The sequence below is a fragment of the Cygnus atratus genome, chromosome 6 (genome assembly GCF_013377495.2).
Source record: "Cygnus atratus isolate AKBS03 ecotype Queensland, Australia chromosome 6, CAtr_DNAZoo_HiC_assembly, whole genome shotgun sequence".
In the NCBI taxonomy this organism is placed as follows: Eukaryota; Metazoa; Chordata; class Aves; order Anseriformes; family Anatidae; genus Cygnus; species Cygnus atratus.
The window spans coordinates 4,168,185-4,182,363 of record NC_066367.1 but is presented as its reverse complement, the minus strand read 5'-3'; the positions used below and the strand labels follow the sequence as shown (position 1 = coordinate 4,182,363).

General features: G+C 37.4%; 1 protein-coding gene across 5 annotated transcripts in view; it reads left to right on the top strand.

The window, feature by feature from the left end:
• Positions 1 to 2,774, top strand: part of PMS1 (PMS1 homolog 1, mismatch repair system component) — a 46,350-nt gene extending 43,576 nt beyond the window's left edge. For 2 of the 5 annotated variants that reach the window (XM_035572626.2, XM_050711774.1), the window contains one exon: positions 2,342 to 2,707. In XM_035572626.2, coding sequence (XP_035428519.1) covers positions 2,342 to 2,533 — 192 coding nt within the window. In that variant the 3' untranslated portion in view covers positions 2,534 to 2,707. Of the gene's footprint in view, positions 1 to 2,341 lie in introns of all 5 variants that reach the window. The other 3 variants (XM_035572620.2, XM_050711773.1, XM_035572621.2) reach the window with 3 other exon arrangements.
• Positions 2,775 to 14,179: the final 11,405 nt, after the last annotated feature.

The window sequence follows — 14,179 nt, the reverse complement described above, 5'->3', positions numbered from 1 at the left end:
AATCTTTCTTCAGTTTTTAAGTTAATGTAGTTCTGTTCTACACAGAAGTTACTTCTGAAAAGGAGAACGTCAGATCTTCTTTGAGGTGTATGAGTTCTGCATTGCTTACCTAAATACTTCCATCAGTCATACTGCAAAACAGTCCAATGTGATCCAATACATACTTAGGTTCACAAAATTTTTCTACTTAAGCAATTTTCAGACTAGAAAGGCTCCATGTTAGAATACAGAACTGTCATAAAATTGCTTACAAACTCTACAAGCAGTTGAATCCAGAAGTCTTCAAGCTTTTACTCCTTTGTAAATAAATCTGTGAAGAAATGATAAAATGATTTAAGATAGTAGTTTATGAAAAGCATTATCTGAAGCTTAATTGTCATGTAAAACTCAATGAGATACACATCCTGAAAAGCAGAAAGTACACCATTTCCACTCAAAGAAAAATTCCTATGACTCAGTAAAAGAGAGGATAGAGACAAAGGGAGATTTCCTTGCCAGAAAGCAAGCTGTCACTGGAATTAAGACATGGAAGTAAAAAAAATGAAGTCTCACATGCAGTGAAATCCATATGCTTCTGCAAATGCTTGTATTTAGTTAACATCAATAACGTCCGCAGTTAAAGGAAGCACATGCTGACAACTCACAGTCCTAGAAGACTACTGCATTCAGTGCACTAGTAAGTTCTGCTGTGTGCTGGCAGAGGAAACCATGTGTTCTTCACCAGCAGCCAGCATTTTTCATAGGCAGCTAGAGGTATGGTACTTGAGTAAAATAATTTTTAATCTGTTTTCAGAAGTTACTATGCAACAGTTGGAACTGGAATGCCTTTCGTCAATATTTGATATGCAAATAGATGAACTTGTCTGTCCAGAGACAATAATAGGCATGAAGTTTCAGATACAATTAATACATATGGTATTAGTTAAAGCTGGAATAACTAACAAGAGTAGTTTTCGATCATTTTTTATCTTATTTCTAGATGTTTCACTAATGCTATCCTTAATTCCAATTCCTAGCAATCTGTGAAGAAAGAATACCAAAGTACATGCTCAATTTTTTCTTGGTTTAAGTAATTGCCAACACGTTTTCCTGAATCAGGCTACTGAGTGGGACTTGGGCATTTACACAGAATATATACTTTACTTGTTAAATATTACTTATACAAATCTTTTCCTGTCTTTTGGAGGCAGTAAATTTACAGCTGCCTTTGGAGCAAGTGTGATTCTGTTGTGTATTACCGAGCCATTCTCATGCACCCTTGAAGAAGGGGTGAGTTAAGCACTGAGACAGGAATGTAACTTGGTTTGAAGGTGGAAGCTTTATTTCCTCTACTTACAAATACTCATTAGTCAGATGGACTGGGATGGAGTTGGTTTGTATGAAGGCTGGTGTTTAGAAGAGAGGTGTGTGCATAAAGGTGTGTATATATATAAATAATAAAGATACATATTAAGAGATTATCAAAGGAAGCTTTATTAAAAACAATTTTTGATCCTGTGAGGAGCATTTACAAAGAGGAAGCACATACAGCAATAAAAGTAGCTGGAAAATGCATGTTTACTAGGAAGTATATGGCTTGCAATCATGAAAAAATGATTTTAAAAATAAGCACTGGGTGTTTTTTGCCATTCTGGTGGGCTAAACACTGGAAATGCAGTTTGCTGTCATGTTCAGAATTGCAACTTCTGTCACGAGTTTCATGTTTGAGCAGTCAGCATGTCCTCATCTTTTACCATCTTCTGGTAGACCCAGAAGCAAAAATTGTCTGACAAATTCATTTGGAAGTTGTCTGATTCTTTGCGGATGGGTGCTTCAGTAGTTGTATTTAGTAACTAGTCACTTTTGCTTGCTAGTACTGTGAGATAATTGAATGCAGTAGATTATAGTTAATACAGCATTGATTTAAAATTTCACTGTATTATTTTAGAAACTGTTTAGCTGTTTAATTTCTGCTAGTTCTTTACCTTGTGGTGTACAGTGTGTCTTTTGAACTGATAAATCTCTTCAGTTGATACTGTTGCCAACAGAAAATCTTATATTCAGAAACACTGAGCATCTTGCAAAAGTGGACCCTAAAAGAAAGAAAAGAGTACAGATATGACCAGGAGATTGACTATGTGTGACTCTGTTGTAGAAGTGCATGAAATGACCAGTAAGATATGTTTAGAGTTCCATTTGAGTTTCTGGGATTCAGAATGTTCAGAATATATCAGCAGAAAAGAGAAAAGTGACCTTTCAACAGTGAGTGCTTAATTCCTGCTTTCTGGTAGCCTCATGTTAATATGTTACAAAGTGGTACTTTAAAACTATTGGGTTTTTGGTTTTGTTTTCCTTTCCACAGGGAGAAGCAGTGCGTTTAGCTCGGCAGCTGCCCTTACATTTGTCAAAAGAAGATGTACAAAACACAATTTACAGGATGAAGCAACAGCTTGGAAGGGAAAATAAAGGCTGTGTTCATGGTCGTCCTTTTTTTCATCACTTAACAGATATTCCAGAAGTTAACAAGCACAACTCCAAGGAATTTATTCAGTAAATGGAACATTTTGTTTGGGATCATTTTTCTCTTACTTAATTTTGATCGTTACTCTGTAACTTCAGAATGTTTTGTGTAAAGCTTTTGTATAATGACTTTTTATTATTGTAAGTTCACTTTCTGGAGTTTTTTGATTCAGATTCAAATGCTACTTGACAAATGGGAATAAATTAATACCGTAGAGAAACAACTCCATTTTTTTTTTTTTTAAGAATTTATTAAAGCATTATTCTCAACTGGTTTGATTCTGTCCTTATTGCTGCATGTTTAGAAAATAACAGTATATCAAAATGTTTTAGATATGAAGTGGTTAGAAACTGCTTTCATCAGAGCCTGGCAAAACTTACTGCGCTATGACAGGAGATGATAATTTTTAAAGGAAGCCAGGTGGCTGTAGGTATTTAAATTTGGCATTGCCCTGTACAGGTATTGTTGCCACACATTCATAGTGTTATTTCTGTTTGAAAATAGCTAGATTGTGTAAAGGGGTATTAAAGTCCTAGTCTTCAAAAGGCTTTTCTCTAATTGTGCAAATAACTCACAGTATTTCTAACCTTACTTTACAAAGGTGTGAATCTTAGAAGTACTCTACACTTACAGCTTTAGGTCATCAAAAACTGGCAAATAATTTAAAAGATGAAAGGATCAGAGTCACAACTACAGGTTGGAAAGGTTGGCACTGAAAGCAGGTGTCAATATGTGTTGGTACAGTGCTGTACATAAACTGGGAGCGAGAAGCACAAACAGTCCTCACTTAAGGAGAATGTGGCATAACTAGAGAGAAGTCTACTATATAAAGAGCTGCTGATTCTGGTAAACTGGTTCATCCTCTTCCTTCCATAATGTAGTGTTTTCTCCTGTATATTGAATAGTAGTAGGCTACTTCCATAAAGTTACTACATTATGCCTTCTGTGCATAGCAGCTGCACTGTCTCTGAATTAGTATGTTTTAAAAGTTTCAAGAAAGGTCACCTGAAATTTTGTCTGTCCCCAGTTGTTCTGTCATAGCAAATCTTGGCATTAGCAAACTGAGAGTTAGACCTACCTTTTCAGTATTTCTTTGACTGCTAGATAAGTGGTTAGAAGGTTGCTAAAAGGCCTAAGTGTAATCTAGTTTGTGGATGAGAATATCAGAGCAGATAAGCAAATGCACACAGTGAAAATGCAAGTTACTGGTTTAGTGCTGTGTTTCAACCAATGTTGAACTAGTGAATGAAGTTAAGAAATTGCCTAACCGCAATACATGACAGCATACACCTTGTGCATCCATGCAGGCAAAAGGCAGGCTGAATCCAGCATTTGCTCTATTATGCATGCAGATGACCCAGCCACCTGCTGCTGAGACTCCTGCTCCATTCAAAACACATGCTCACTTCTGCTTGTGAGGCACATAGAAGAAAATATAGGGCACTAAATGCAAAAGGAAGTAGCATTTATTACCTGGAAGAATAGCGCAAAGGCCTGATCTAAGATAAGGTGTAGTAGCAAACAAGGTACTCCCTTCTTGTTGCTGTCTTGGTAGGAGCAGGAGCACAAGAAAATGCAACTTTCTCTGTTGCTGTTTCCTACCTCTTGTGTATGTGCGAGGTCAGGCTGAGAACAGGTGAAGTATTAGGCTTCAAGAGCCTCAAGTGAATGCTGTGTGATAGTAGTTAAGTGTAAGTGGGGAAGGAGTGGTCTTTCTGAAAGAAGAGAAAGTTTAATATCTACTGTAATACTTGATGTAGTCTTAGTACATAGCTGTGAAGGAGTACCTCTGAAGGCCTGCAGATGTTTTGGGGGTTGATGTGCTGCCTAACTGAAAGGCCATTTGATGCCTGGTGCCACCATGTGGGTGACCAAGCGGTTAGCCACCTTTCTTTTGGGTCCAGGCAGTATGCTTCCCAGCTGCTAAAGGTTTCAACAGATTTTGATGTGTTGGGATAAATTTATGGAGGGATTTTGTGCCCGTGAGAGAGGCACAGGATGAGATCGTGACTGGAAAATTGGACACATGTTGGCTGTAAATGTCAGTCAGTGCAGATTTTTAGAGAGTAGGTGCATGAAGGCACAGGAAGGAGATGTGACACTTGGCTCTAGGGGGGAAACAGGATCCCAGGGTGTCATTGGATACAGAAGGTTATAGTTTGTTTATTTAAGTTTCTGTTTGGATATAAACTGTTAAGAGTTCAAAGAGTAGCCCTACCAGAAATACCAAAGACAATTGGGTGAATGGATCACCAAATGAAGTCTGGTAGAACTTAAAAGAATATGTACACCAACTTTAGTCAGTTGGGAAGAGTAATTGATGTAATATATAGCATTTAATGAGATTAATATTTATTTACCAAAAAGTAAACTGTTTACTTTGGACCAGCTACTGGTATCTTTGATGAGACTAGTGGCAGCATCAAATTCTTTCATACAATAGTACTGTTTCAGAGGAAAAAGTGTTCAATAGCTATCCATCCCCTAGGCTGAGTTAAAAAAGGGATGGTAAATTGGGATTTATGATATTTTACACAGGTGCCAAGCTGGTCTCAGTTGCCATGGCAGCAAATTAGCACCAGGGACTTCTGTCATGGTAGGTGCATTAGGCCAAGCCCTTAGGCCCTCGGGCTTTCCTCTTGCTTTTCAGGCCAGGCTGGCTGTCCGCTGCCACAGAGGCTGCCCGCTTTTCATTTCCCTTAGGTAGGCGACCATACAGTTTGTTTTCTGTCTTTGTGGGGTGCTGAGGGCTGTGCTGAGGCTGGGTGCTAGCAGGATGGCTTTGGGGAGCAAGTCTGGGCACCTCCTCTCCTTAGTGCTCATGGTTATGGGCATGTGAGTTAAAACTGTGAGTTGTTCTGGCACTGAGCTCGCTGATGGGAGTGGGGGATGGCTTTAGATTGGGTGGTTTAAAGGAAGCCAAAATGGTGTGCTTGGTGTAATGGCTTTCACAAAGGAAGGCCCAGCAACATATTGTCGTTACATTCCTGCCTGGTGTCACTGAGACCTTTCATGAAGTGACAAATCTCACCAGGCTCTCCTCAGAGTGTGTGCGGGCTACATGTCTTCTGCCTACCTGTATGTAGCATTTGCTCTTTGAAATAAAGCAAAACTTCAACTTCTTACGTGAAACAATGAATAGACATAGTTATTGTTGTGCTTGGCCTCTTCCTTTGGAGGAAAGGCCAGAGGCAGGCCTATGAGGTGATGGCGTCGAGCGGGCAGGGCAGGCCGCCTCAGCGTGGTGACCAGCTCTGGGCGTCTTGCTGGACTTGAAGTATTTGTGCTGCCCTCTGCTGGTATTTTGTTTCTTGTGCAAATTTGGTAATTAAAACGATCAGCTGGCAGGTCTGAGGCTGACTATGAGTGAGCATTGTGCCTTCCTTCCAGCCACCAGCATGTCAAAGTGTTACCGCTTGTGGAACTTCTAATGGTGTGTTGTTTCTCCCCTTCCCAAAATAAGTTTAGTGGTGGTCCCTGTGTGATAATTTAGGGATTTTCAGGCTAAAATATGCTCTAGTAATAGTAGTTAAAAAAAAAAAAAACACCTTCTGTCTGTGTGTAGACTTCCATTTTTTTCACGTGATTGTGCATGATTTTCACATGATTGTGGGCTTTGACCAGCAGCGGTGATGCATTTACAGCTTGAGCGTCTACCTTCCCCCAATTCTGAAAAGCTGCATATTCTTTAAGTATGAAACCATGGAATATCAATTTTCTTTTTTAATACAGGAAAATCTCATTGAAGAAAGAATGATTTTCCCTGCATATATACGTAAACATGCAATTAAGGTAACATCTTTTACATGTTTCTTTTCTAAATGTATTAAGAATCCTAATAGTGAAGTTTCCGTTTCCCCTTGCTTAAGAAGCGTGTGTGAAGGGATTTGGAGTATTTCCATGGATTTCTTTCTTCCTTCAGTACGAATAGTAGCAGTTCAGAGAATAATAGCAAAAACAGAGGAATGTTTAACTTATTTCAGGAACGCTCAGCAAGTCATTGGCAGTAGTAAAATCTATGATGTATGTTGTTAAATTGGGCTCCTCATCTATATTTCTGTATTTTAATATGGAATATTTAAAAGATCTAGCAATAGAATCAACACCTTCAAGCAACATCTTAGTTACAAAACTGATAATTCCCCAGTCACAACCTATGCAAGTGGTTTCATTCCATTTCTTTTTTACTTGCATATTGGTATTACTTTCATGAAAGTAAACATCAAAGGGCAGATTTTTTTTTTTATTTATTTACTTTTTGGGGAAAGTGTGGTAATATTTGGTCTTCAGAGCTTGTTTTATCTTTCATAAATAGGTCTGGTTTTGGTTTTGTAAGGTTTCGTGTGTTTGTGTTTCTTAAATCTATATCTCTGAATTATTTTTTCTGGCTGCAATGGCAATATTGAAGGATTCTTGATTTTTTTTTTATATATATATATTTTTTTTCCTTTTATGCCCAGCATTTAGCAGGTTAGGTTAACCATTATAAGAAGCTTAAGGTACATTTTTCAAATGGAAACCTACCAGAATTGGCTTTTATTTTCTCTCTCTCTCGAGTATGGAGTATCATATCTAAAATTATGGAGAGTATAAATGTGGAAATGTTAAATCTTTTGTTAATGGCTTCGAATTAAGCACACATTGTTGCAGATGATTTGGAGGACTTATTTAAAGTAAATATACAATTTCAAGCTCAATTATCATTCATAGTTTAGCCGCACATAGCGAGATATTAGGTCTGTGAATTTGATACAGTGTTACTTCATAATTATGATGCTTTTTTACAGTAAATTTGATATAGAACAGTTGTTAAAGGAAAGCTGCTGAATAGTGTGACCAAACATTTTATGGAACACATCTGGTGAATTAGTTCAGGATGTTCACTGCATAAGAACAGAGCCTTTTGCACAAAATGAGAAGGAAGCTAACTCCACATGTATATGTTTTGCGGACATGAGAAGAGTTTAAACAATTACAAGTTAATTGTGTAAGCTAATAGGAGGGGTGTTCATAATGACATTTCAAAATAGCTAAAGAGGAAATGGATGAGAATTATTGTTTTAAAATCTCAAATGAATGGTTTACACCTGTTAATGTTACATTTAGAACAGCTGTTTCTTTTATTATCAGTAAACAGATGCAGAAAGTAATGGAATGTTTTAAAGCAATATGTTAATCCTGTCCCCCACTACTGAACATTCTCACAATCTCGTGATTAGATATTAACCGTAATGCTGTTGTCATCTGCAGTTAGAGAATTCTTAGTTAATTTTTTAGTCACTTATGTATCTGAAATTGTAAATGTTTGTCCAATGTTATTGTAGTCCTTTGTCAATCAATTGTGAGTCCTTTTGCACATCAGTACTTTTCCTGATGATTCTGCTGTGTTGAATTACTCTGCCAAAGCAACACTGAATTTGGTTTTGCTCAAGGGTTATTTCTGTCTTTGTAATTTCTCCCTGAAATGAAACAAGCTATATTTATAAGAGAAGAAAACAATTGCTCTTGAGGGCCCAGGCTAGCACAGATTTCATCTGAACTCTACAAGTCGTTGCTTGGTATTATGGGTAAAGCTTTGTCAGAGCATGCTCTGGTAGATCCAACACTTCACATGAGTGCAGGTTGGAATAGTACCACTGTGGTGGTATGAGTGAGGCTCTTACATAACACATAGAAATTTTTGTTTTATATGAAAATAGCTTTAACCCTAGTTCATTTATTTCCTGTACACCTTATGACAGATATCACATTACTAAGGGTTTGAAGTACAGAACAGCTATGGTTCTGACAGTCTCTTGGAAAAAATTAGACATCAAAACCACAGATAGAATACTACGTGGAGCTTTAAAATAAATAAATAAATAAATAAAGGTGTTTAAAAATTAGTGCCTAAATTGACCTGAAGTTACCTGGAAGCCAGTACTTGCCACTCAGATCCTCAAATGTGGTAGCTGTAGTTCCTCAGCCTAAAATGTGTTAAAGTTATAATATCTGTAAAGGTTATTTTAAAAAAATGTAGCATTTCAGTGACATGACGTGCAATTGTGGAGCATTACTAACTCAGCACTCCAAGAACGGAAGCACAGAAGATTAATACTGTATAACTTATTTGGCAGATTTGTTTTCAGGAAACGTAGAGACCAATGAATATGGCAGCTGCATTATTAAAATACTGTATTCAAGCCCAGGTCAAATTGTTCGTTCATGCATGGAGTAACTCAGCATTAATTGAATCATTACATTTTTTAGGTATTTTAGATCACCAGTATTTTGTGCTTCAACACTTAAAGTGCCTGTTTAAATTAGAATATTCACAAGGAGCAACCATTTTGACCTCTGTATAAAGTGTTTGTATAGGAGCATTTGTTTTGTGGTAAGAAAATCAAGGTTTTACCTTATTTCTGGAGGATTTTAAGGATGCTGAGTCAAGTATAATTGTATCAGTGGACGTAAAATAATAAAGAGATTGTGTCTTTCCTTGTTCTCATTAGCCTGGTACTGTTTCCACTATATGAATGAGAGGGACCATTCCTGACAAAAGAGAAGAGAATTTATTGTCTTAAATTGAAAAGAAGGGGGAATGAGGAACACTCTTGTATTCATTACGTAGGTTTTTTTTTTTTTAAAAAAGAAAAAAAAAAGTCCTGTCATCTCACTTCAGGAGAAATCAAAGGGAAAAAAAAAGTTTATTTCATGCAAAGTAGTTGTTGAAAGGCAAATGGTTTCAGCTGTGAGGAGTAGATCTAAGTATAATTCTTGTCAAACTTCTGGCCCAAACTGACTAGTGATAAGTAGATTATTTCAAAGCAACGTACTGTGGGATTTCTGTTCACTTCAACCAGACAGAGTTTGACTCTTACTTAGTCAGTCAAAATTTCTGTTGTTCCCTGACAGTTTAGATGTGTGTAATTTAGAATAAGAACCTGTTAATAGTTACTAACCACTTCTAGGCTTTGAAAACTGGAGAAACAGCTCAATCTTTCTTGAGCTGGTTGGAGCTGATGAGGGGAGGAAAAAAAAAAAGTAAGTGGTGGAGTCCTCAGGACTCTGTAATTTCTAACTGTTTAGTACTAAGAGTCACCAAAAGTATGCAGGTTTTTTGTTGTTGTTGTTGCTATTGTGTTCTGTTTCTTCTGCATTTACTTGGATGCTGTATAGAAAGACGGTGTCATGTTGAATTCTTAAATCATTTAATGGAGGTCCCAAGCACCAGTATTTTTATTTTATTTTTTTGAAAACCTGTGAGGATGCAGAATTAAAACTAAAATCGAATTATTCTAATATCCTAAAGAAGGACTTCAGTGATAAAATACATTGCAATACTAGCTATCTTACAATTTTTCTTTTGGTTGTCAGTCCAAGTCTTTAAACTGTAGCTCAAAAATCTGGAGCAAGTATTTTGGCATAGGACAATTTGTTGTAAGGAAGATTTAATAGCTTGTTATGTCCTATTTCTATAAACAGAAGTCATTTGGAGTTCAGCAGATATATTTAGAATCAGCATTTGTGCTGGTAGTTACAAGCTGAATAAAATTATCTTTGAAAATCTCTATATACAGAAGGGGATATACAAGTTCAAATTTATCTCACAACAAACTCAAGAGGCTTTGACTAACTCACTATTATTAACCTCCAAAACTGGGAGTCAAATTTGAACTAATTATTAAAAAGATTTGTAAATGAAATGATAAGAAGTTTGGTGTGAAACACCAGTAGTAAGGGGGGAATTGTATGATTAAAGCTGTACAAAGGTTTGGTCTTGCACTCATTACCCTGATGAAATCTCCTCTCCTTCACAGAGGCTGTCCCTGTACCAAGGAGCCCTATGTACGGCCCAATAACATGGAAAGCTGGAAGTTCTGGAGAAGTTTGCTTTACTTGGGGCTGTTTTGGATCAAAATTATGAATAGGAGTTTACACCGAGTGATTTTTAATCTAACTTTGTTATTTGCTGACTTCAAGGTATGTGTACTATCTGAAAAATGTATGCAAAGTCTAGTTAAGATATGAGTTTTATAGAAAATTAAAACCATAGTGACCTTTTAGCCTTGTTGATCATGTGCATGAAGATGTTCATCTGTTAGGCTGTACTAATCACAGCAACAGGGCTCTTGCTCAGGGACAGCAGATATGAGCAATGTTCTTGTACATTTGTTTTTCTGTGGTTTTGGAGAGAAAATTCTGCAATTAAAACATTTATAATTGCATTTAGATGATGCAATTTTTGTATATTCTATTCTGGAAAAGATGGCCATTCTTTTGTCATGAAAATTAGATTTATTAAGCGGCACAAATAGACACGAGTGTCCTAGTTTAAATTTCAGTTGATATTTCTGCCACGATTGCTGGCTCTGGCCCCAGTGGTGAGAAGTTTAATAATTTTTCCTAGATTGCTTCTGCTATAGATTTTGTCAAACACTGGGAATTTGAAGACCTAGAATTCAAAGTATGTGTTGCTTTTAAATATCTTTTGCCTCCTGTATTTTAACAGAATAACAGCTGTTGTCCTTTCTTCTATATAAAGTGTCCATACTTCAGCATCAGAAAAAAATGTCACCTGGTCATGTGATCCCCCGGTCACCCTACTAAAGAAGCATCCTCCAAGGATCGTTTTGTAAATAGCAAAAATATTCTCTTTATATTATCATATCTAAGCAGGACATCTTTCAGTTTTTACCTTGTTTGAGTTTTGATCACTTCAGTACATGTTGGAGAGCTTTTTTTGTATAGTGTTTTTTTAAATGGCATTACTGATGAGAGAAAGCATAAGTAAGCTTTTTTTCTCATGTTACTTACAGAGATTATAAAACAATACTTCAGGGTACTCAGTGCTGCTCGTCCAAGTGACTGAGACACAAAGTTGTGTGCAGAAAGGGGAGCGATATCACGCCCTTTTGCCCTGTCATTAAGCTGGCGTGTTGAGAAGAGGACTGGCCATGTAGCTGGCTGTTGGCAGATCTGGGAACAGAACCTACCATGCCGATAGTGTTTCCCTGCTTTAACTGCGCTGGAAGTCTACTCGCGGGAGAAAATGATACTCTGGTACCAAATGATATATAGGATGTGCAACACAAAAGATTTCCTGTTTTCAGTTTATATTACATGACCTGTGGGCTAGCTGAAGAAAACATCACTGAGAAAATGCTACATCTACATATACAAGTGTTTCTATTGATACGTTATTTTTCTAAGATTTTGCTGAGTAAAGCTATTTCCATACATAAGCGTTGTGGCCATCTGCAACTGCTTGTCAGTGAGGCTGGTTTGAGAACACTGGCTGTAATTGTAACCTCAGGAATGTGTGACCAGCTCGCAGCCAGCTGTGCATGCCCTGACTTTTTCCAGGTGTTACGATACATGGCCACTTTTGTTCTCTCTAACCAATGGGACAAAATGCATTCCTTGTTCTTCACCACCTTGTATTAAACCTAAAGGCTGCTGTTATTTGTTTTTTTTAAGGTGTCATAGCAAATAACTAGACGGAGTTGTCCACGTTGTTTAATTATTGTTTATATCTGTCATAGTGTGCAGCATCTCTATGGTGGTATGTATTTAGAGAAATGCAGATAAGGTCTTCAATGTGCCATGGTTTTGCTTTAAATTAACAGTGCTGACCCTGCAAATTACACAAGTGCTTTTGTTGTTGTTGTTTGAAAAATACTTTGCTTATGTTTCAGCAGCATAGATATCTCTGCAGTTTAAGGCTCTTCAGCTAGACAGTTAGTAGCAACATTTTCTGATCACTCACTTTGTTTACGTGTTTATCATCACTCATTTTTATAGGAACAGTTAATTGCTGACTTCTGCTTGGAAGCCTACGTGGAAGTCGTCCTAAATCCAATCTAGAGCTATCTGAATAGGGTTTTTTCTTTAATTTTCTGTCCTTAAGTAGCATTTTGTATACCTGTAGCACTTTATTTACATGTGTAGCATTTTCTGTGTTCAAGGTGAGGCATGAGTATAGCTTAAGAGCTATATGTAGTAATCACAAGGAAAGGACTTGCTCAGTAGCCCTTGACATTGTGCTTAGGTAAGTAAAAAGTTGAAGCATGAGATCAGTTTATGGACGTGGTCATTTGCTGATGTTTTTATTCATTATTTAATATAGGAATAAATCCATTTCTCAAGTCTGTACTGCTGGCTTACATTTGCCAGCAAGTTACATAATCTCCACATAAACTCAGTTATTGTCCATATCTATTATAACTTGAGACCCATTCTTTATACGGTCTAAAAGACACGCTTACCTCTGGAAGTAACCTGCTTACTCAGGCCAGTTTCTGGGGCAGAATGAATTCAGAGCTTCCAGCAGGGCAGCTCTGTAACAAGGTGCAAGCTCATGAAGTGTGATGTCACATGTACAAGATATGCTTTGTATGGATCAAAAGGAAATGCAGCTTAGGGCAAAAGCATAAAGACCTTGACAGCACTTTAACCAGAAGTAATACTGAGCGTAGCCAGTCTTCAGCATTCCAAACTGACTCTTGGCTCAGAGCAATGAATCTTCCATTCATTTTTTTGGGCTTATGACCTATTCAGTTTTCCATAGTTGAGGTGAAATGAAAGATGAGCATCAGAGTTGGAGACCTTTCTGATAGTGCCAAGCAAATCCTTTCAAGACATGATAATCAGTCAAGTGCAAGTGTGCTCATTACTGTGTATAAGCACTAGTCTCACTCTGAGTAATTTTAAAACATTTAAATGTTGCTTAAAACTCTTGCCTTCTGTGGCCTTTCAAAGATCTTACACCATCGGTTTTGGTTATCTTGGAACATAGAAAGAACACAGATTCTAAATCAGAGCTAATATGTTCCTTACTACTTTGAATCAGTAGGGAATGAGTACTCATGCAAGCTTTGTAAGTATCTAAACCCTTTACAAAATTCGGTTCTTGGGGACTAAGAAGAGCTCAATTAATTTTGAAAGTCAGTGAAGAAACGAACTCCTAAACACTTGTTTAGCTCTTGAAAATTGTATGAGAGCTGTTTAGGGAGGAGGAAAGGATCATTGCAATCCAGTGCCAAGACCTGTTTAAACATAAAGGCAAGCTTGCTCTCATAGCTGCTGTGCTATGGAGTACCCTTGCAAGATGGTGTTACAGGAGAGACTGAATTATTATGTGCTTATTCAAGGGTGTCCTTGGAATTCAGGTACTGCTCTGTGAACCCTCTTAAAAAGCAGAAACTGTCCCATCTTCAACAGAGGACAGAGGAGGTTTGGTGAGACCTGGGCTACAACTGTGTGGTACAAATCACTCATAAGTGATTTGTGCCTCTGACTGACGTCTCTCCAGTGAAGACTCCCAGCTATGTTCAGCATTGCAAGATTCCTGTAACCACTGGTCTTCGGTATTTCCTGTGAAACTTAAACCTAATGTTCAAAATCTGCATCAACACTGAACTGGTCTGTCCTTTGTTTTCTGTTCGTCAAGGTGGCTTTTTTCATTGGCATAAATCACAAAGCTCCTGCAGCAGTAGCGTTGTCCGTGTGATATCCAGCGGTTCTGCTATCACCGAGGGATATTTACAGCCCCAAATGCTCCACTTTGTTTGATTTGAAGCCTCTCCTTGTTTCTTCTTTCTCCAGTTTCTTCCATAATAACAAGTAATTCTGATTATAAGAGGAAACAAGGATTTCTAAGAGAAAATCACCTAGAATGCCATGATATTTTTATTATTT